Consider the following 23755-nt stretch of genomic DNA (forward strand, 5'->3'; position numbering starts at 1 on the left):
CGCATCTTTTGCGGCCCCATTGAAGTGAATGGGTCCGCATCGGGCTCGGATGCGGACCAAAACAACGGCCATGTGCATGAGGCCTTACTATGGAGTTGTGAGAGGGATAGATTTTTGCAGGACGACTTGTAGTTTTCATTGGTATCATTTTGGGGTAAATAGCACTTTGTGATCGCTTGTTATTAAAGGGGTCGTCTCACTTCAGAAAGTGGCATTTGTCATGTAGAGGAAGTTAATACACTCACTAATGTATTGTTATTATCGATATTGCTTCCTTTGCTGGCTGGATTAAATTTTCCATGGCTTGTTTCCCTGGTTACAGACCACCCTTGCAATCCATCAGTGGTGGTCGTGCTTGCATACTACAGAAAAAGCATCAGCCTCTCTGGTGGCCGAGACCATGGGAGCTTACACAGGCTGGTGCTTTTTCCTATATTGTGCAAGCACGACCACCACTGATGGATTGCAGGGTCAGCGCTAGGTTTTTCCCTACAGCTCTTCTTAAAGGGATACTAACCTAGAAATGAATGAGAAAAAACGAAAACCCAAATTAAAGACGTGCGTATGTGCAGAGGCTTCTGAAACGTTCTTGTAGAAACTTGGGCTTGTTCTTCTTGTTTTCTCCGTGTTTTTAGTTGATCGCGGGTCCTTAAAGGGGTATTTTCATCTTGGAATATGGAGAGAGCCACTTCTCCTGTTGCCACCAAGAGAATTTGGAATGTTGAAATCCATTATGTCTAATCCTTGCTTCCTTTCATATTTACCGCCAAGGGGCAGTCAGTAGGACACCGCAATCTGAGTGCTGATATCTGTTGATGTTATGATTGGGGTTGGAGCAGGGATGTCAAACCCGTGGCCCTCCTGCTGTTGCAGAACTACAACTTCCATTATGCCTTGACAGCCTACAGCTATTTAGGCATGCTGGGAGTTGTAGTCTTGTAACAGCTGGAGAACTGCAAATTTAACATCCCTGGTTTAGAGGGTTAAAAGGGTTCTCCTGGCTCCAGATATGGCAGGGCTATCTTCAGCATAGGCCATCATTTTCAGATCGGCAGGGGGTTCATCGCCTGTCAGCCCCACTGATGAGCTGTTTTGGGCAGCTGCAGCACCAGAAATGCACTGTGTATGCAGCGCCATACACGGTATAGGAGCCATGCCGGGATACTGCCGCTCAGCTCCCATTCAGGTGAACGATGGTTCCAGAAACGACACCGTGTTCGGAGCCTTCTGCTTCCGTTCCATGTATAGCTTCTGACTCCACAGCTGCCCAAAATAGCTGATCGGGGGTGGTGCTGGGTGTTGGACCCCCACCGCTCTAATATTATCCTGGGAATAGGTTAGCTATAGCTGTATCTTGGACAGCCCCTTTAAATTTCGCTGTCCTCTCGTAGTTTTTCACAGCGGACAATTATTTCTTCTTCGTCCACCATTAAACTGCATTTATTTTCATTACAGAGCAAAGCTGAACTATAACCCTCCAAAATATGATGGTTTCCCATACAAAATTGAAATGGAAGGAATTTCTGTGTCGGTCATAAAGGAGATTCTTGACTACATTTTCAGCGGACAGGTATTGTACTGATTATAAAGCGTAACTGTATCTGTGGGCTGCTTCTACATGGTGGGTTTCTGTGGTCGGAGGATTTGATGTTGAGGAGACACACTGTGTTAGATGACCCCTCTGTCACATAGTAGGACCCCTTTCCTATAAGGGCAAGTGTTGGTTAGGGACAGATTTTGTATTGAGGCTCACAAGAATTTTAAGTTTTAGAGGAGGAAAATAAGAAAATAATATTTTTCATCAGACCTCAGAACAGCCCCCCCACGTCAGACCTGTGATCAGGCCCCCCCCCCACGTCGGACCTGTGATCAGGCACCCCCCCCCCCCCCCCCCACGTCGGACCTGTTACTGTTTCCGTTTCCGATCCGCAAAAAATGGATCAAATACGGAAACCATATGGATATGTTTTGTGGAATAACAGAATGGAAGAGGACTCGCCGATCTGTTAAAAACGGACCGCAAAACAACAATGGTCGTGTGCATGAGCCCTTATAAAGTGGAAAACAGAGTAGTCTCATGAACCTAGACAGTGTCCTGCTCATTCATTAAAGGGGTATTCCCTTCACAGACAACGGGGGAATATCCCTAGGATATGCCCCCATTGTCTGATAGGTGCGCACCTACAAGGAGAATGGAGCGGGGAAAGCTGAGACTGAAGGACCCGGATTTCCTGGGGTCCGTCCACCACCAAGCGCTGCTCCCATACAAGTGAAAGGGAGCGCACCGCGCACACGCGGCCCCTGCTCCCCTTCATTTCTGTGGGGCAGACCGAAATAGCCGAGCCAGCGCTCTGCTATTTTCGGCGGCCCCATTGAAATGTTTGGAGGGCGGCTGTGCATGCGCAGTACGCCCTCCATTCATTTCCCCAGTCCGTTCTCGTTGTAGGTGCGGGTCGCAGAGGCGGGACCCGCACCTATCAGACAATGGGGGCAAATCCTAGCGATATGCCTCCATTGTATGTGATGGGAATACCCCTTTAAAGGGGTATTCCAGTAAAGTAACTTAATTTTTTTTTAAACTGCATTAAGTCTGCAAGCTGTGACCCAACCAGAACCCACACCTGTACATATAACCGGAGTTTCAATTTACCTTGCAACCCATTTGTCTAGCTCCTGTGTGAGCCTGCAACATACAGAGTGTCATGGCACCTGATCTTTCCTCACACAACTACAATCCCCACAATCCCTAGCTTTCCTGCTGTGAGTGTTGATGTTTACTGATTGACTGCCTGATATACAGTCCGGTCACGCCCCCACCACCCAGTAATCGGCAGCACACTGACACGCCCTTTGTTTCACAAGACATTTAGCTAGAGAATTGCTAGCGACACACTGAGCATGCTCGACCTGACAAATGCTCAGAACTACAGGTCGATGCCATGGTAATTTATGAGGAAACACAGTGGGTAGCAGAGTAAGAAAACCACTTTTATAACTACTGAACCGTAAATATGTGAAATTTACATTATATTAGGTAATTATTGATGATTAATTATTCTAAAACATAAGTTATATTTATGGTAGCCGGAATACCCCTTTAAGGATAAAGCCCCCTTTATATGTATCAATTTTTGCAGACCACACATTGGGTATCCGCAAAACACAGATACCAGCTGTGTGCATAACAAAATATCCCCCGCCATGATAGAAATGCCTATTCTTGTTCATAAATACGGGTAAGAATAGGATACGTTCTCTTTTGCGGCCCTATTGAAATGAATGGGTTCACATCCAGTCTGCTAAATTGCGGATTGGATGCGGAAAGAAAAATACGGCCATGTGAATGGGCCCTAGAAGGGGTGTTCCTGGAGTACTATACTGATGACCTATCCTACTGAGCAGGTAGAGATTTGTGCCATGATTGATGCCTTTAGTCTGGTGATGATAATCCGTTCACAGGAGCCCACGCCTTCTCAGAATGGTGCGAAATGGCAAAAAGATGCAAATTTGGCATGGGACACATTTGCTATTCTGCTATGCCAGAAAACTTTATAGATTGGTGAGTAAGGCCCCTTTCACACGAGCGAGTTTTCCGCGCGGGCGAAATGCGTGACATGAACGCACGGCACCCGCACTGAATCCTGACCTATTCATTCCAATGCAGCTGTGTACGTTTTCACATTAGAAGTCTTTTTTTCAGTATCTTTTTGCGTTCAAACATTTCCCCTTAAAGGTCAAGAAAACAGATTTGCATATGGGTGCGGTAAGACATTATACAGCATACAGAGAGTAATTAACGCAAGATTTAACTTTAATTTACATAAAAAGTATGCACCAACCCTACAGCTCCTGCCAAATCTATATGTATGTTTCGTCTTTCCCTGGGCAGATCAGGCTGAGCGAAGAAACGATCCAGGACGTGGTGCAGGCCGCCGACCTCTTGCTCCTCACCGACCTGAAGACTTTGTGCTGCGAGTTCCTGGAGGGCTGTATTACCGCCGAGAACTGCATCGGCATTCGGGACTTTGCACTGCATTATTGTCTGAACCATGTGTATTACCTGGCCACCGAGTACCTGGAGACCCACTTCCGAGATGTCAGCAGCACCGAGGAATACTTAGAACTTGGCCCAACAAAACTGAAAGAGGTCCTGTCCCTGGAGAAGCTAAATGTGGGCAATGAAAAATACGTGTTTGAAGCCGTGCTTAGATGGATTTCCCATGACCCCGAAGTGAGAAAGGTAATGTGGTTCACTGATGATCGGTGTAGCCGGTGGACTAAAATGGCTTGGCTTCTGAAACAATAATAGAGAATTTCCTTATAGTCCTGCATATGTTTTTTTAGAATGAAACTTCATCTAGTGGAGGTAATGTTATATGAGGAATTGCTATTCAAGCAGTTATGTAGTATATGGTGAGCTATGGCTCCAAAGAGGAGCTGCTTCAGTGCATTGAAGTCTTTTACACGGACTAATGATTGGGAACAAACAGTCCCAGGAGCATTCGTTTGGCTTCTCATCTACAAACCACTTGTCAGCTGATCACATATGTTAGGCCTCTTTCACACTTGCGTTGTCCGGTCCCGGGTGTACTCCACTTGCCGGAATTACACGCCGGATCCAGAAAAACGCAAGTGAACTGAAAGCATTTGAAGACGGATCCGTCTTCAAAATGCTTTCAGTGTTACTATGGCACCCAGGACGCTATTAAAGTCCTGGTTGCCATAGTAGGACCGGGGGAGCGGTATACTTACAGTCCGCGCGGCTCCCGGGGCGCTCCAGAATGACGTCAGAGCGCCCCATGCGCATGGATGACGTGCCATGCGATCACGTGATCCATTCGCTTGGGGCGCCCTGATTTCACTCTGAAGCACCCCGGGAGCCGCACGGACGGTGAGTATGCTGCTCCCCCGCTCCCCACTACACTTTACCATGCGCCGAAACGACGTTTAGCTTAAGGCCGGATCCGGATCAATGCCTTTCAATGGGCATTCATTCCGGATCCGGCCTTGCGGCAAGTGTTCAGGATTTTTGGCTGGAGCAAAAAGCGCAGCATGCTGCAGTATTTTCTCCGGCCAAAAAACGTTCCGTTCCGGAACAGAAGACATCCTGAATGGATTTCACTCCATTCAGAATGCATTAGGATAAAACTGATCAGGATTCTTCCGGCATAGAGCCCTGACGACGGAACTCTATGCCGGAAGAAAAGAACGCAAGTGTGAAAGAGCCCTTATGCTGCTATAATTTGTACCAATAACTCCCACGAAAAAGGAGAGCGAGGCACGATCAAAGTTATATATAAAAAAAATATATATTTTTTATTTATCCATAAATATATAAAAAAAAGAAAATAATAATAAACCTAAGTAAAAAATTAATACTGTATCTAAACATACGCAGACAAAAATAAAAGGACGCTCTGGCTGTGCCATATCAAACTGTAAGGACAAGTAAGTATCCGATGGATGGCTTAAAGGAGTTTTGAGACTCTATCCTGAGAACAAGTCATCAGTATCTGATCGGTTGGGGTCCGACACCTGGGACCCCCGCCGATCAGTTGTAGAAGTGAATGAGGCTGAGCGCAATACCAAGCACAGCTGCTATACAACATACGGCGCTGTGCTTGACAAGCACAGAGAAGGAGCGCCTTCTCAAACAGCTAATCGGTGGGGGGTTCTGAGTGTTGGTCCCCCACCGAGCAGATACCGATGACTTGGGGCTCATGCACACGACCGTTGCTTGTGCCCGCAATTAGGGGGTCTGCAATACACGGGCACTAGCTGTGTGCACCCCTGATCATGGATGCGAACCCATTCACTTGAATGGGTCCTCAATCCGGGAGATGCGGTGCTGAACGGAGGCACAGATCGCAAGCACCATGGAGTGCTTCCGTGGGTTTTCTGTCCGTGGCTGCGCACCGCAAAAAAGTAGTGCATTTACTTCTTTTTTTTGCGATGCAGATGGTGGACCCCATTCAAGTGAATGGGTCCGCCAAGCGCATGCGACAGCCTCACGGTCGGTGCCCATGCAATGCGGTCCGCAATTTGGCATCCACTGCACGAGCCCGGCCGGAGGCTTTATCCCGAGGATAGGTCACCAGTATTAAAATCCTACAAAACCCTTTTAAATACAAATAATCAAGTCCATAACAAAGGTAACTACCCCCAACATACACAAGACGTTACTAACGCCCAGGAGCCAACCACCCCTGACTGTTTCGCAGTGAAGGCTTCTGACTGATGTAAACAGTGAAGAAGTCACAGCCCCTTTCAAACAGCTGAGGTGCCAAGAGCTGGACCACCATGAGTTTGCTACTCATGACCTATTCCGAGGATAGACCATCAATATCCTAAACCCAGGAAACCCCTTTAATAAATGTGGTCCTTCACTGGCTGTGTGGTGTAGTTGCACATGTTTTACACCAGTTTCTGACATAAAAGTGTGGTGAGCGAAGAAGTCACAAATTGCTTGCATCGATTTTTATATGCCGAAAAATTGGCACAAAGCTCTTGATAAATCAAGATCTTTGCTTGCCATCATTGGATTAAATTATTCTTGATCTGATTCAGAGTCTGAACAACCTTGGTGCACTTAACTGCTTATTTGAATATGGATTGAAAGTGCTTTTTCTCCAGAATGAAGCAACGGATCGCTAAGTGAAAGGTATCATTACATTCAGCTCTACGAGGCAGCGAGTCTGGCCTTCAATCCTAACATACCGCACTTACACCCAGTTGTCAGTGTAGGGAGGCAAAATGCTATAAAATGTATTGCTTCCTCAGGCCAAAATTGTCTGCATTCTTAAGGGGCTAAATATGACCGACGTGGTATAGCAGGTTCACCTTCTGGAGGTAAGTCACTTACTGTGGCTAGTCCAGTTTTTCTTATTTTGTGAGATGCAGATGCTGAGTAATAAACCATTTTGGCTGCAGTTTCAGACCCGCACCACGTCTACCACATACACACACGTGGTTACTGCTCCAGACTCCTATAGACAAATCTAGCTGGTTCCATCACTGCGTAACTAGACAGGATTGCCATTCAGAAGCTTTCTAAATCTGGGCGACAAAACCTGTGGAAGCTGTGATGGCGGCCATAATGGTTCTTTCCATGCGAACTGACTGTCCGTCAGCCTAAAGTATAATGGAGAAACCAAAAAACAAAAAAATGTATTAGTGGCAGTTTTGGAGGAGCTGCTCAACCCCAGACACAGTGGCGTGTCCTCAATTAGGGGGAGCAGCCCGACCGCATGTGGACCGCGGTAATCGACTAACCCCAGCAAAATATGCATACAATGGGGGACGTCGACGCGGTCCACATGCACCACAAGAGCAAACTACACAGAATGTAGCAATCATATAAAACACAGAGAAAGAATGCACCAAACAGATATAACACTGACTATACTGGCAAGACACAAATTAAGGTATTAAAAGCTGAGACTTTCGCCAATATATACCAGTGATGGATATATCGGAGCCCATCATGCACCACGTCACGGCTCTCAGCATGGCAAGGGGTCCTAACCGCTGCTCTAACTATGGTGTGAACACGGTCTGGGGGTGATATAATTCAGCTCGCAGCAAAGCTTCCCACGAACGCCCAGCATGAATGCTGCGGTTGTGCAATGTGAATGAAGCCAGGCTGCAAGCCACACCCACACCAGACCGTGTGATGGAGGTTACCAGGTGCAAAGGAGTGTTTAAATGCCAGGTAAAGGCAGACACACTCAAATCTAGCAAAGCAGAAACCAAAAAACAAAAAAATGTATTAGTGGCAGTTTTGGAGGAGCTGCTCACCCCCAGACCGTGTTCACACCATAGTTAGAGCAGCGGTTAGGACCCCTTGCCATGCTGAGAGCCGTGACGTGGTGCATGATGGGCTCCGATATATCCATCACTGGTATATATTGGCGAAAGTCTCAGCTTTTAATACCTTAATTTGTGTCTTGCCAGTATAGTCAGTGTTATATCTGTTTGGTGCATTCTTTCTCTGTGTTTTAAAGTATAATGGAGTCTGGCAGACACAACTCCAGGTGTATGCCACATCTGCAGATCATGTGCTTCTCACATCTATTTACTGCATAGAGGTTCTGTATATTCCTATTTTCAGTCATTTTCCTATATTTTATCCTGACTGAGGCAAATTCTCTTACAAAACGGATCACTACGTATATACTGTGAAGAGATGAGCGAAGTTCGATTTAGCTGCTTCACTGAATTTTACCCCCAAAATTGGCATTTTGTAAGTAGTGGGTGTATTGCGCCCCCCCCCCCCCCCCATCATTGTACCCCTCAGATGCCGCATTCATAGCGGATCACGGCATCTAGAAGGAATTATACAATGTAAAATAAAAAATAACCTGATCCATTTGCTTGCAACGGGCCGCCATCTTGCTTGAAGATCTGGCGCGGGCTGAGATTACGTCATCACCGTGGCTGGCGTGGTGAAGTCATACGTCACCGCGCACTGGATTTCGGCCGAGATCTTGAAGCAAGATGGTGGCGGGTGGCTCGTCGCAAGCAAATGGATCAGGTAAGTATTTTTTATTTTTTTTACGCCATTTTAGGTTAAATCGATTCGCTACCGCAAAGCACAAAGAAATTCATCTCAAAGTCCACCGCTCATCACTAATGCTACTTTCACACTGGTGTTTTGGCTTTCCATTTGTGAGATCCGTTCAGGGCTCTCACAAGCGGTCCAAAACGGATCCGTTTTGCCCTAATGCATTCTGAATGGAAAAGGATCCGCTCAGAATGCATCAGTTTGCCTCCGTTCCGTCTCCATTCCGCTTTTGAGGCGGACACCAAACCGCTGCTTACAATGTTTTGGTGTCCGTCTGACGAACGGATCCGTCCTGGCACACAATGTAAGTCAATGGGGACGGATCCGTTTTCACTGACACAAGCACAATAGAAAACTGATCCGTCCTCCATTGACTCCATACAAACGGTTCCGTTCTGAACGGATGCAGATGGTCGTATTATCTGAACGGATCCGTCTGTGCAGATCCATGACTGATCCGCACCAAACGCGAGTGTGAAAGTAGCCTAATACAATGTATAATTAATGTCACTGTAGAAGATATAGCCACGTAGTGTTTACGTATGAATTGAATAAAGTACATTCATACTGCATTATTAGGGGACAGTGACGTCTTCCTCACCTTCTCGCAGACTGTAGTTCCCATTCTTCCCGTCTTCAGGATCTCTGAAAACTAGGGCCAAACTAGGGCTGAAATGATTCCTCAAATTAATCGAGTAACTCAACACAAGAAAATCCTCGATGTAAATTTTATGCATCGAGGATTCATTTGTACCATGTGTCCACGAGCGTGAGTGAAGCGCTTGCTATTATTTACCGCTCCGCGGGTCTCCCACCGGCCCCCACCGCGCTGCACTGGATCCTGACGTACACACATCGTCAGAACATGGCGCATGTAAGCGCACACTATGATCCGACGTTGTGTGACGTCAGGTCCCAGTGCAGCGCGTGAAGAAGAGGATGGAAGATCTCTGGAGTGTCGACCGATCCCCTACAGGAAAGGTAAGTATTTTATTTCCCTGGCGCTGCGGCTGGGCACTGATGGTTAGGAGGGGGAGTGGGGGAACTGATGGCATGGGGGAGTTCATGGCAGTAGAGGAAGCTCCCTAGGCGCCTTCATGTGAACCATGCATTACATGGTCTCCCAGTCATTTCCTTGGGTGCTATGTAATATTGTATTTCTGAAGGAACCTGCATGTATAGGCCCACCCAGCGATATCTGCTGACCACTGGTGGTTTGCACAGCCTTATTTTTTTGAGGAAGTAAATAGCAAGTTGATAAACTTAGAGATGAGGATGACACAAGGACTTATATTTCCAGGAGGGGTCCTCTTCTAAACCTCATTTATTATACCTGTCAAGTAAGTTGCTCGTTTCTTTTGCAGTGCCTAATGTGCTGCTCCATTCTTATTCCCCCAGGTCCATATGAAGGACGTGACCTCAGCCTTGTGGGTGACCGGCCTGGATTCCAGCTACCTGCGAGAACAAATGCTCAATGAGCCGTTGGTGCGGGAGATGGTCAGGGAGTGCAACAACATCCCCCTGAGCCAGCCGCAGCAAGGAGAAGCCGTCCTGGCATCCTTTAAACCGAGAGGCTACTCTGAATGCATAGTGACAGCTGGAGGGGAGGAGAGGGCGTAAGTCATCCATTGCCGTGTCTGGAGTTTTCATATGGGCAGGAAATTAAAATCTGTTTGAGACGAGTGAATTTCCGGTTATGAAATTCATTTGCGATTCGTTAACTGGTAAAAGGTGAATTGCGTTATGGATTCCGTTACCACAGACCATAACGCAATTCTATGACGGAATTCCTTTAGAGACATTCCGTTATTCATTCCGTCATAATAGAAGTCTATGGGCTGCATAACGGATCCGTCCTGTTTCCGTTATGCAGGAAAGGACTCCCCTGCATAACTGAAACGGGACGGATCCGTTATGCAGCCCATAGACTTCTATTATGACGGAATGAATAACGGAATGTCTCTAAAGGCATTCCATCATAGAATTGCATTATGATCCGTGGTAACAGAATCCATAACGCAATTCACCTTTTACCAATAAACGAAGCCTGAACGAATTTCAAAATATGAAATTCGCTCATCTCTAGTCTGTATGTGTGATTGTGAGCATGTTGGGAATCGTCATTTGGTTAAAGGGGTTATGCCATGATGAAAGGGGTTATCCGTTAATTAATATTGATGACCTATACTGTGGATAAGTCATCAATATCGGGTCGGCAGGGGTCGTTGATGTTGGACCCCCCCGATATTAGAAGAGGCTGGCGCTCCATGAAAGCCGTGGCCTCTTCCTAGGCCATGTGACGTCACCGTGCATTGGTAACGTGGCCTGGTTGCAGCTCAGGCCTATTAAAGTCAGCTGATCAGCGGGGGTGCAGGACTCGGACCCCTGCCAATGTGATAGGTGGGTAGGTTTTCATTACCTTGATAACTCCTTTAATGTTAAAAATGAAAATCAGACATCACATAGTACATGACAATCTCTTTCTAACGAAGCTAGAACCAGCCGTGTACCTCACATGGATCCAGAGATCTCCACCTTCATTGCTCTGCTAGATTTATATCAAGCTGACAGCTCAGGGGGAGTTTCTTCTGCTGCAGCTCTGTCCCTATAACAGCTCAGGAGGTGGTGAAAGGATGCAACTGAGCATGTGCGTCCACCTCAGCGAGATGAACAGAAAAAAAAAGAAACAGAATGTACAGCAGGTGGCGCCCTACAAATACATTTTAGTGAATAGCTCAGTGGCTATACAAAATTCTTAATTACATGCCATTACAAAGAGTACTCAGATCCAGGGGCTGGTTTAAAAACTATGGAATATTTTTTTTAATGTAACACATCTATTTCTAGGTCCCGGAAGCCATTGGCTAACGTTCGTTGTATGTGCCCACTTTACGATCGAAACAGACAGCTGTGGATTGAACTGGCACCTCTCAGCATGCCACGCATCAACCATGGCGTTCTGTCTGCAGGTATGACATAGATTATCACTGTGTTAAAGGGAACCTGTCATCAACGTTATGCTGCCCATACTAACGGCAGCATAAACTAGTGACAGGTGAGTTGATTTCAGCCGTCTGTCATTTCTAAGTTAAAAGTAAGTGGTTGCCGAGAACCAACATCTTTTCAAGGCCTGGGCTGCAATGGTTTTGATGCTGGTTCTCGGCAACCACTTACTTTTAGCTCATGAGTATCACACCACTGAGATCAGCATGTCTGTCACTACTTTATGTGGCCCTCAGTGAGGTTAGCATAAAGTTGAGGACAGGTTCCCTTTAAATTTTGAATCTATAAGAAGCCTGATTCCGGTTTCATTCTTTAGCTACCATAATTCTGTGTAAACCTTTTTAAAGTGATTGTGGGACTTATGCCCCGTCCTGAGGTTAGGTCGTCAATATCAGCATCTCATGGAGGTCCAACTCCTGCCACCCTCGCCAATAAGAGTGGGTTCACATCCCATTTTTTTCCATTCGTTTAACATATACAAAAAATGTACATGTTAAACAGATGCCTCAGACTGATGTGGACCCTCCCTAAGCTGTTTTGAAGGGACCGTGGTGGAACAAATGCTGCAGCCTTTTCCTCGCCCTGGGATGGCACGTCCATCGGTCGCGTGCCCTTTGTACAGCTCAGTCCCATTCAAGTGTAGAAAAGTTTACGTAATCCCTAATCTACTGGGTATAATTAGATTTGGTTCTTTTATATTTGCAGAAGGCTTCCTGTTTGTACTCGGGGGTCAGAATGAAAACAGTGAGACATTATCTTCTGGTGAGCATTATGATCCTGATGCCAACTCTTGGAGCCCTTTACCACCAATGCTTGAGGTAACCTTGAATTGCTAACTGATTTATTATTATTTATTTTTTTCATCTGTTCATTTTCATGATATTGATGACCTATCCTCAGAATATCCGATTGTGGAAGTCCGACTCCTGGCTCCTTGGCTTGGTTCACTATGAAGAGGGCGCAGCATTTGGACGAGCTTCAAACAGCCAGGGGTGCCAGAAGTTAGACCCCAGTAGATCTGATATTAATGACTTAGGGCTTATTTAGACGACTGTATGCGTTTTTGCGGATCCGCTAAACACAGATACCGGCCGTGTGCGTTCCACATTTTGCAGAATGGAACTGCCAGCCCTGTGATGGAAATGCCTATTCTTGTCCGCGATTGCGAACAAGAATAGGACCGTTCTATCTTTTTTACAGGTCCACGGAACGGAAGTACGGGTGCAGACAGCAGACACGCGGTGTGCTTTCCGCATTGTTTGCAGCACCATTGAAATTAATGGGTCCACATCCATTTGGCAAAGTGGCGGAATGGATGCAGACTCAAATATATGGTTTTGTGAACGCGCCCTAATCCTGAGGAATAGGTCATCAGTATCGTGACACTACAAAGCCCCCATAGTCTACTGTAAAGCTCTTGGTCCAGACTAACCAGGCACAGCACCCGTCCCTAAAGTCATATTTAAAGGTTTATTTCAACAGGATATGCCATAAATGTACAATAGGTGGTGGGTCCATCTTGCAGCTACTTTCAATCGAGACATGGCTCCGTATATATTCGCTTCTATTGAAGTTCCAAAGATAGGTGAGCGGGTTGAAGTGAGAGCTGCATATATACCGTGCACCTCAGCCTGCATGGAGGAGGAGAGGGGAGTTGGACTAGGATGAGCATGCGGGAGAATCACAGATTTTCCTTCTCTCCCTGAATAGGTTTAGATCATCCCAGAAAAAATGGTGACTTTAACCCTTCATGGTATCTCCCCCTATATCAGAGAGCAGACTTGCTCCCTGTCACATAAGATGTGGGTCTTTTTTTTTCTGTGAAAGGAGTGTTTGCTCATCTATTCATTCCTCTACATCTAATTAGCCGTTTAACCTCTCGGATGCTGCAGTCAGTGCTGACCGTGGCACTTCGGTGGTCTTACAGGAAAACATAAGGAACTTTCTCTAGTATATAGGGAATCTGCGCCTGAAATACGCCTATTTAGGCGTATTTAAGCCTAGTAAATAACCCCTATAGTGTTTTATTACTGAAAAAAGTAATGACCTGTAACTTTAAAAATAATTCATTATTTATTGGACACAGAAAATACAATAACAAAAAACTATTCGATTATGTTTATATATAATAATAAAAAAGTGTTTTATTGTGTAAGTAGAGAAACGTAATAAAAAACTATATAAATTTGGTATCCACGTAATCGTACGGAGCCTCAGAATAAAGTTATCATGTTATTTACACCACACGATGAAAGCTGTAAAATAAATTTGCTGGGAAGTAAAAAAAAGTTATATGCACCCCAAAATGATTGGCTTAAAAAGTACAAATCATCCTGTAAAATGTAAGGTCTCTCATACAGCTACATTGAAGAAAAAATAGAAATTATTGACGGCTGAAACACAGAGGGGGACCCAGTGTTACTGATCCTTTTGGCTAAAATCTGTTGCTTCACCATTGGTTTAACGCATTTAAAGGGAGTCTTTCACCTACAATGACCATTTTACACCACAAACATCATGATCTCCATTACATTCCCTATATTATAATCTTAGCAGAGTGTTTAATGCACATGCGCCGGACCCTACATCACGATCTTACGGCAGTTTACTTCCGCCGCACCACGACAGGGTAGGGAAATTTAACACCAGAGTTGGGTAGAAGGGGCCACCTAATGCGCTTGCGCCTTACCTCTCAGCTGGCTCCGGATGATCAGACACCGCGGGTGCGCAGTGAGTGGTAGGGAGATTTAACAGAACAAATGGCCATCAGATCTCCCTACCCCTACACTGCTCAGGAGCGGTGATCGGATGGATGTTTGGTATAAGAGATCTCCCTGTCCGCTGGTGCTCACGCACGGTGTATCCCGACGGGAGTAGTTAGCCGCGCTTGGACACTGGCCCGTAATTTTTCTCTACCCTCTAACCGCTGGTGAGGCTCCTGGCGCATGCGCAGTGTCGGCCAGTGTCCAGCTGAGAGGTAAGGCGCAAGCGCATTAGGTGGCCCCTTCTCCCCAACTCTGGTGTGAAATTTCCCTACCCCGTCGTGCGAGAAAATAGGCGATGGACCGCAATATGAAAGGTAAGATTATAATATGGGGAAGGGAATGGATATCATGATGATTGTCGTGTATAATGGTCATTTTAGGTGAAAGACTCCCTTTAAAGCAATTGTTCAGCCCATGCGCCGACAACTGGAACCTGCGTGCAGTTTGAAAAAGTAAATACTCACCTGTCTTCAGTCCTGGCGTTCCTGTGCTTCTGCCACACTCCTCGCCGCCTCTGGCCTCCCCCAGACCAGAAGTGAATTGGTTCCATGGTCGCTGCTGCCAGTTGCTGGCCTCAGTGGTCACATGCTAGAAAAGCACATCACTACCACACACCTAGCAGTCCTAGCACATGGTCACAGAATCAAGCCACTTACAGTCTGGCGGAGACCAGAAGCGGCTAGGGACATAACGGACATGTGAGGCAGGAACGGTGATAAAATAATGACCGTATTTCACTCCCACCTCTTCTACCGCTGATGTTTCAATCCTTCATGTCTATCGTGATGGTACCTTCTTGGCTACAGTGCAGACATGCCTTTATATCCCAGACACCGTTGCAGCCAATTACTGGCTTCAGCAGTGTATGACCACATGACCTCTGAGACCAGTGATTGGTTGCAGCGGTCATGTGGAGCACATCATCGCTGCAGCCAAATAAGCGAGAACTGGAGGGAGGGAGTAAAATCGATGGAAGTGGTGGGGGGTGTTCTGGGTGAGTTAATTCCTGTGGGGGAAGGGGAGCACATTATCTTTGATCAGGACTAGATTTAGAAGGGTTTTTAGTCAGTGAATATTAGGATTTCCATTCACTGACAGCCATCTACACTTAAAGGGGTTGTCTCACATCAGCAAATTGCGTGTAATATGTAGAGAAAGTGAATACAAGGCACTTACTAATATATTGTGATTGCCCATATTGCCCCCTTTGCTGGCTGGATACATTTTTATATCTCATTATACACTGCTCGTTTCCATGGTTATGACCACCCTGCAATCCATCAGCGGTGGCTGTGCTTGCACATTATAGGAAAAAGCAGTAGCTTATGCGTGCTTCCACGTTCCTGGCCTCCAGAGAGGCTGGCGCTTTTTCCTATAGCACGACCACCACTGATGAATTTCAAGATGGTCGTCACTAGGGCTGCAAAGAGTACTCTACTAAATAGAGTAATTCGACACCAAAAATCCTTGACGCAAACTTTTTGCATCGAGGATTCGTTTGTGCCACGTGACCACGGAGCAGGAGTGAAGCACTTGCTATTACTCCCGCTCCGTGGTCTCCTGCTGGCCCGCAATGCGCTCGGAATACTCACCTTTCCAGCAGGGGGCCCACAGACACTCCACAGCCTGTCCGTGTTTCCGCGCTGCACTGACCCCTTGACGCACGCATGCTGTGGCCTGACACGCTGTCTGACGTTAGGCCCAGAGCAGCGCGGAACGATGGAGTGTCTGCGGCGCCCCTGCTGGAAACGTAGGTTGGTGACACCGAGTGGGTGGGGGCACGACTAAGGCTGGGCGCCCGGAGTGCACAGCGTCATGGCAACCAATGACGCTGTGCATTCCGGGTGTCAGGAGGGCAGGCTGCGCTTTCACGGACCATACGTCTGTGGTTTAACTGAAGTTTGGCCCAGCCTTAGGGGAAAGAACCCACAAGGGGGGGGGGGGGGGGTGACGATGGCACAAGGGTGGGAGCAGAGACGATGGCACAAGGGTGGGAGCACAGACGAAGGCACAAGGGTGGGAGCAGAGACGATGGCACAAGGGTGGGAGCAGAGACGATGGCACAAGGGTGGGAGCAGAGACGATGGCACAAGGGTGGGAGCAGAGACGATGGCACAAGGGTGGGAGCAGAGACGATGGCACAAGGGTGGGAGCAGAGACGATGGCACAAGGGTGGGAGCAGAGACGATGGCACAAGGGTGGGAGCAGAGACGATGGCACAAGGGTGGGAGCAGAGACGATGGCACAAGGGTGGGAGCAGAGACGATGGCACAAGGGGGGGGGGAGCAGAGACGATGGCACAAGGGGGGGGAGCAGAGACGATGGCACAAGGGGGGGAGCAGAGACGATGGCACAGGGGGGGGGAGCAGAGACGATGGCACAAGGGGGGGGAGCAGAGACGATGGCACAAGGGGGGGGGAGCAGAGACGATGGCACAAGGGGGGGGAGCAGAGACGATGGCACAAGGGGGGGAGCAGAGACGATGGCACAAGGGGGGGGAGCAGAGACGATGGCACAAGGGGGGGGAGCAGAGACGATGGCACAAGGGGGGGGGGAGCAGAGACGATGGCACAAGGGGGGGGGAGCAGAGACGATGGCACAAGGGGGGGGGGAGCAGAGACGATGGCACAAGGGGGGGGAGCAGAGACGATGGCACAAGGGGGGGGGAGCAGAGACGATGGCACAAGGGGGGGGGAGCAGAGACGATGGCACAAGGGGGGGGGAGCAGAGACGATGGCACAAGGGGGGGGGAGCAGAGACGATGGCACAAGGGGGGGGGAGCAGAGACGATGGCACAAGGGGGGGGAGCAGAGACGATGGCACAAGGGGGGGGAGCAGAGACGATGGCACAAGGGGGGGGAGCAGAGACGATGGCACAAGGGGGGGGAGCAGAGACGATGGCACAAGGGGGGGGGGGAGCAGGGACGATGGCACAAGGGGGGGGGGGGAGCAGGGACGATGGCACTGGGGTGGGGAAGAGCTCATGGTTCTGGGCTGATAGCACTGGGGTGGGGGAGAGCCGATGGCACTGGGGTGGGGGAGAGGCGATAGGGAGAGCTGAAGGTACTGGGGGAACTGATGCACAGTGGGGAACGAAAGGTGTTGGGGACTGATGGCGGGGGGGGTTTCTGATGAGTTTTTGTAAAGGAAAACAGGCTATTAATTCATTTTTTTTCTTATTAGATTACTCGATTAATTGTAAAAATGGTAGAATACTCGATTGCTAAAATAATCGTTAGCTGCAGCCCTAGTCGTAATCATGGATACGAGCCGTGTATAATGTGATGGAAAAATGAATCCAGCCAGCAAAGGAGGCAATATGGACAATCACAATACATTAGGGAGTGCCTTGTATTAACTCTCTCTACATGATAAATGCCACTTGCCGAAGTGAGACAACCCCTTTAAGTATGGTGGGAAGTTTGACTTTGTCTTCACTTTATTAATGTAGAGCGCTGTATGTATTCCCAGGCAAGGCACAGTTTTGGAGTGGTGGAAATTGATGGTGTCATCTATGTTCTGGGAGGAGAGGACGAGGATCATGAGTTGATTTCTATGGAATCCTATGACATCTGCACAAAATCCTGGAGCAAGCAACAAAACATGACCATGGTCCGAAAGGTATGTGCCCAGTTATTATGTGACATTTTATAGGGGTTGTCCAGCAGGGCAAAATTTTTGTAAAAACAAAAGAAATGATGGTCGCCCCCACGGCTTCTGTCCTGGTGCTTACTGGGTCACCACTGGTCTCTCCTTCCTGATACCTGTACTGAGGTGGGTCACAGCTGCAGCCAGTATTTGGCTCAGTGGTCATCTCATGACATTTGCTGTGTGTTTAGCTCGGACCAGGCTCGGTGGTCATGTGCATTTGCTGCACACGTCGCTGCTGCTCAGGCCATTGATGAGCCAGCACATCACTCTTCCAATTAGGAGGCCGCAGCACAGGAGCCAGGAAAAACAGTCCCCAAAATGCAAACTTTTTGGTGTTATTGAAGCAGTTAACCTCCCGCCATGATTGGGCATAAAGAGGGTAACAGGTTGTCAGCCCTGCAGCAAATTTTTCCTGTGCGGGGGAGTTTTTATTTGGTCTGTCCTTGATGCCATGCTGCTTTAAAAAAAAAAGCCTGTGAATTGGTTGCCACCAGTAAAATTCCCAACAGGTTATCCCATCTTAGACAATGGGGGCATATCGCTAGGATATGCCGCCATTGTCTAATAGGTGCGGGTCCTCCAGCCACAACTCTCCCCGGCTCCGTTCTCCTTGAAAGTGCGGGTCCCAGAGGTGGGACCCCTATCTATTAGACAATGGGGGCATATCCTAGCGATATGCCCCGATTGTCTAATATGGGATAACCCCGTTAAGCATGTTGGGTGCATCCATATAGCAATTTAAAGAGAACCCATCACCTTTCCTGACATGTCTGTAAATACTTGCATTTCCCATTTTGTAACAATTTTTTTTATTATTTTTTTTAGCTCTGTGTTGTGCCATTCCTCTGTAATTCCTCCTAGCATTGTATAGAACATTGAGTATTACCAGTTGGAGATGTGCACAGCATGAAATTATCCAATCAGTGCTGAGAATGTCCAGCTGTGTTGGGGCACACCCCTACACAAGGGGAATGGTAGAGTCCAGTTGTCAATGTGTTGATAAATGTCTAGGAGGATTAACAGAGGAGCAGCATAACACAGTTAGGCCCCATGCACACGGCCGTTGTTCACGGCCGTGTGCGGGCCGTGGAACCGCGGCCTGGATCCCTCCTGAGAGCAGGAGCGCACGGCGTCACTGGTTGCTATGACGCCGTGCGCTCCCTGCTGCCGCCGCAATACAGTAATACACTGGTATAGATCTATACCAGTGTATTACTGTACTGTGCCGGCAGCAGGGAGCGCACGGCGTCATAGCAACCAGTGACTCCGTGCGCTCCTGCTCTCAGGAGGGATCCAGGCCGCGGTTCCACGGCCCGCACACGGCCGTGAACAACGGCCGTGTGCATGGGGCCTTATGAGAAGAGTCTTCAGTTTTTTTTATGGGGAATACAGGTATTTACTAAAACATATCATAAGAAGGCTTTTCCCACCATCATCAATTAGATATACCATCAATCTGATCGAGCCCACCAATGCCTTGGTACAGCCCAGTCCCCCAAATTTCAGCCCCGTTGTAACCCAGCAGTTAGATTCCCACTGAGCAAACATCGATGGGGCATCTAATCGTTATGCTATCATCGTTACTGATGGGAAAGTTCCTTTATGGGAGTTTTCTAAGATTTTTTTTTTTTACTGATGATTTTTTACTGATGACCTATCCTCAGGATAGTTAATCAGTATCTGATCAGTGGGGGTCCGTAACCCTTTCTGAGAAGGCGCCAACACTCGCAGTAGCGCCACAGCCTTCTCGCAGCTCGCCAAGCACATCGTTGTACACGGTATAGCTGCTGTGCTTGGTATTACAGCCCATTCCCTGAGCTGGGCCTAGGCCGCGTGACTGATGAACTTGACGTCACATAATTTAGGGAAAGCTTCGAGCAGGTCACGGCGCTACTACGAGCGCTCATGCCTTCTGAAGCAGCTGATCGGCTGGGGTCCCAGAAAACCCCTTTAATCAGAACAGGAGACTTGCATGAAGGGGATGGAGACTGATAAAACACGTCAGCCCTAACTGGTTGGGACATGTAGGGAGTTGTAGTACCAGGAACACTGTAGAATGACTGGTTCTCTTGGAAGTTCCTGCCGTACTCTGACGTCCCTAGTATTGTGTCTGAAATAAGCCTGTATTGTGTTTGTAGCCACGACTCTTGTTGACTTGCCTGGGCTTTGTGGATTGATTACAGATCGGCTGCTACGCCACAATGAAGAAGAAAATCTATGCCATGGGAGGAGGGTCGTACGGGAAACTGTTTGAGTCTGTTGAGTGTTACGACTCCAAAACTCAGCAGTGGACCGCCATCTGCCCGTTGAAAGAGAGAAGGTGAGGTCAGCCTCAAAAGGCTCTCGTGTAAGACCTCAGGTCTGTGCCGAAGGTGTTCCAGCTCACATAAGTCTCTCTCTGCAGGTTTGGCGCCGTTGCGTGTGGGGTTGGCATGGAGCTTTACGTCTTTGGTGGCGTTAGAAGTCGTGAAAATGAACAGAACAGTGAGATGGTGGCCTGCAAATCTGAGTTCTACCATGATGACTTCAAACGGTATGATCATGTGACTGTACCAAGACTGTATAGTATTACAGATTAAAGGGGTTCTCTGGGCTTTTCTGAACATCCCAGGGTCTTCAGACACAGTGCAGGAAAGATAGTTTCCGCTGTCTCCGCTGCTCTCGGATCGGCTGTGGGCTCTTCTAAGCAGCTCCTGACGGGATGTGTTCCCAAGTCTTCCTTCCTGTTAATCAGAATTTACATTACACAGCTGGAGGACTCGGGAACACATGCGGTCAGAATCCAAGCGGAAGAGCCCACGGCTTCTTCAGCCAGCTGGATTGGTGCATATTCATCACCCATAGATCCAACTTATGTTTTTTTTTCCCCCTATATTTTTTCTTTATGCTGATGTATACTGGGCAGACAGGGGCTGAGAGGACACTCATTTGTCTTCTGTCAGGCTAAGGCTACTTTCACATTTGCAAAGTTGGTTTCCAGTATTGAGATGCGGCAAAGGATCTCAATACTGCAAAAAAACTTTTCCAATTAGTCCTCATGCATTCTGAATGGAAAGAGATCTGTATACGGGATGCATCAGGACGTCTTCCGTTCTGGCAGCATTCCGTTTTGTGACTGGACAGAAAACCACTGCAAACTGCTCTGAAAACAATGTAAGTCAATGGTGACAGATCAGTGTTTTTTTTAAGGAGACTTTCTTTTTTTAATCGGACGGATCATTTTTATTGTAAAAGTGTACGTCAATAAAACATTACAAATACAAGCATATTGTATCCCATAGTTTGATATACAAAGTCAATTCCACTGATGAGTATGATACAACAGGTATCTATATAAATTTATAATACTACCGCAACATACCCTTCTCACCCCCCCCCCAACTCCCACTTCAGCACTTTATGGACTTTTCAGATTTTTATTCGGTGCTAAACCTCCAGCGACCCCACAATTTTTCATATTTTTGCGGGCATCCTTTCTTCTTAAACACCATTTTCTCATAAACTAACATCGTGTTTACTTTCCTACTAAATTCTTCAATAACTGGAGGGCATGACTGAATCCAATGTAGGGCGATCAACTTCCTTGCCACATATAATAGTCTGCTAGCTACAATCCTATCTTTCCCAATATCTGACACATAACCCAAGACACATACTTTTGGTTCCCGAGGTATCTGCAGTGAAAAGATATTTTGAATCATTGCCAACACATCCAACCAGAAGCCATCTAATTGTGAACATTGCCACAACATATGCACTAAATCCGCCGATTCTGCTTGCCATCGTGGACACTTTGCATCCGCTCTGATGCCAATGCGGTGTAAAAAGACCGGAGTTTTGTAGACTCTGTGGACAATGAAAAGTTGAGACAACTTCCCACCTTCGCTCAATGATACTGTTGGTATGGCTTCCAATATAGCTTCCCACTGCTCCTGGGATATTTCCCCTATATCTTTCTCCCAGCCCTTCATTCTGGACAGGGAAACGCTTCCAGATATTTATCTAGTAACATTTGATATATCGTTGAAATTATCCCTTTTTTATCCCCTTTCTCCACTATTAAACGTAAAGGCGCGTCTTTATGTACCTTGGTATTTGTCATTTTTACACATCTCGTTAAATGCGTGCCTTATTTGTAAAAACTGGTAAAAGCTGTTCTTTGGTATACTGTACTCCTCCTGTAATTTAATAAATGTTTTGAGTTCCCCTTTCTCCATTATATCTCCAAATTTGGTCACTCCCCTACGCTGCCATTGTTTGGTAAATCCTCTGAGATGTAAAAATTCAGGTACATTGCGATTGTTCCATAAAGGTGTAAGTTCCGTGACTCCAACTGCACCCCTCAACTGATTGACCTTCTCCCAAACCTTCCTCCTCAGGCACACCAAATGTGAGCGATTATCTACAAAGGGTGTTCCTGATCCCTCCAATATCCACAATAAAGCCTTACCCCCCAATGCATGTTTCAATATTTGACCTGTCATGTCCGTCATGTCACTATGTATCCATCCCCTAAAGTGCTGACATTGTGCCGCCAGGTAATATAACCATGGATTGGGCACTGCCAGACCCCCTGCTTCCTTTGGATATTGTAAGGTCTCAAATTTTTAGGAGACTTTCAATGTATTTAGTGACAAATATCCCCTGATTTTACGCAACTGCATCCTAACGGATCGGATGCATCCTGATGTGCAAAATCAAAACGGATCAGTTTGAGATCCTCCTGAATCAAGGAATTAACAACACAAGTGTGAAAGTAGCCTAATGTGTAACCTTTTATGGACTTGTTTAGCTTGGACGTCAGGAGCGTTCCCACGCGCTGAACGTACAAATGTCATGTGGACATGGGCTTAACGTGTATTATTTGTTCTGTGGGTTCTGTCGCCATCTAGTGTTCAGGACGGTTACTGGTACAACACCTTTGGTTCACAGACTATTATTGGTGTATTATGCTTTACCACAGCCACACCAAATGATTTCACGCTTGCCAAATGCAAACAAGTGTTAACATACAGATTTCACGTTATTGCTTGAACTGAATTTAAGTGTTTCTTCCAAGCTGCTGTCCCTATGTACAGTGAAGGGAAAGCAGCATCTGTAGTGGGTGCTGCAGACCCTTCATTGTGCTGATCTGTGGGGTTCCTGAGTGTTGAAACCCCATTGATCAAACATTGATGAACTATAATGAGGATGCAGCATCAATGTTATGGTTCCGGAGAACTTTTCTCAATTAAGCTACAGTGCAGGGCTTAAGAGTTTTGAGGAACAAACTTATCAGGTTAGGCCTTCAAAATGTATCAGTATCAGATTGGCGGGGGTCTGACTCTGGCACCCCTACCGATCAGTTGTTTTTAGTGGCTGTGCTTGCATGAGCGCTGCGTCCTCTTCATGATTTCCCTGCACATAGTCTCCCTTGTAGCAGCGGTGCCGTTACATTTGTTCATCCCATTCACGAGCACTGCAGCCCCTTCAAACAGCTGATCGGCAGGGATGCCAATTGTCAGACCCCTAATGATATGATATTGATGACCTATCCTAAGGATAAGTGATAATTATCTGTAGCCCCGACAACCCCTTTAAGGATTCTTCCCCCAACATTGTTGCTGCTCCCTTTCATATGGCTCCTGAATAATCTCATAGCTCAACATCCTCCACCCATGTGAAAAAGATGGTGATGGTACTGATGAGGTATCAGTGATGTCTGCCTTGTAATCGACCCACGTAGTGAGTAAGAGGTGACGTTTAGACACTTCTCCTCTGTGGTGGCCCTATC

General features: G+C 47.1%; 1 protein-coding gene across 1 annotated transcript in view; it reads left to right on the forward strand.

The window, feature by feature from the left end:
* GAN (gigaxonin) overlaps nt 1-23755 on the forward strand; it is a 44734-nt gene that overhangs the window by 8310 nt on the left and 12669 nt on the right. The window contains exons 2-9 of the mRNA XM_044270434.1: nt 1456-1570; nt 3890-4240; nt 9962-10179; nt 11411-11532; nt 12272-12384; nt 17803-17952; nt 20166-20302; nt 20387-20515. Coding sequence (XP_044126369.1) covers nt 1456-1570; nt 3890-4240; nt 9962-10179; nt 11411-11532; nt 12272-12384; nt 17803-17952; nt 20166-20302; nt 20387-20515 — 1335 coding nt within the window. The remainder of the gene's footprint in view (nt 1-1455; nt 1571-3889; nt 4241-9961; nt 10180-11410; nt 11533-12271; nt 12385-17802; nt 17953-20165; nt 20303-20386; nt 20516-23755) is intronic.

The sequence above is a fragment of the Bufo gargarizans genome, chromosome 10, assembly GCF_014858855.1.
Source record: "Bufo gargarizans isolate SCDJY-AF-19 chromosome 10, ASM1485885v1, whole genome shotgun sequence".
NCBI lineage: Eukaryota > Metazoa > Chordata > Amphibia > Anura > Bufonidae > Bufo > Bufo gargarizans.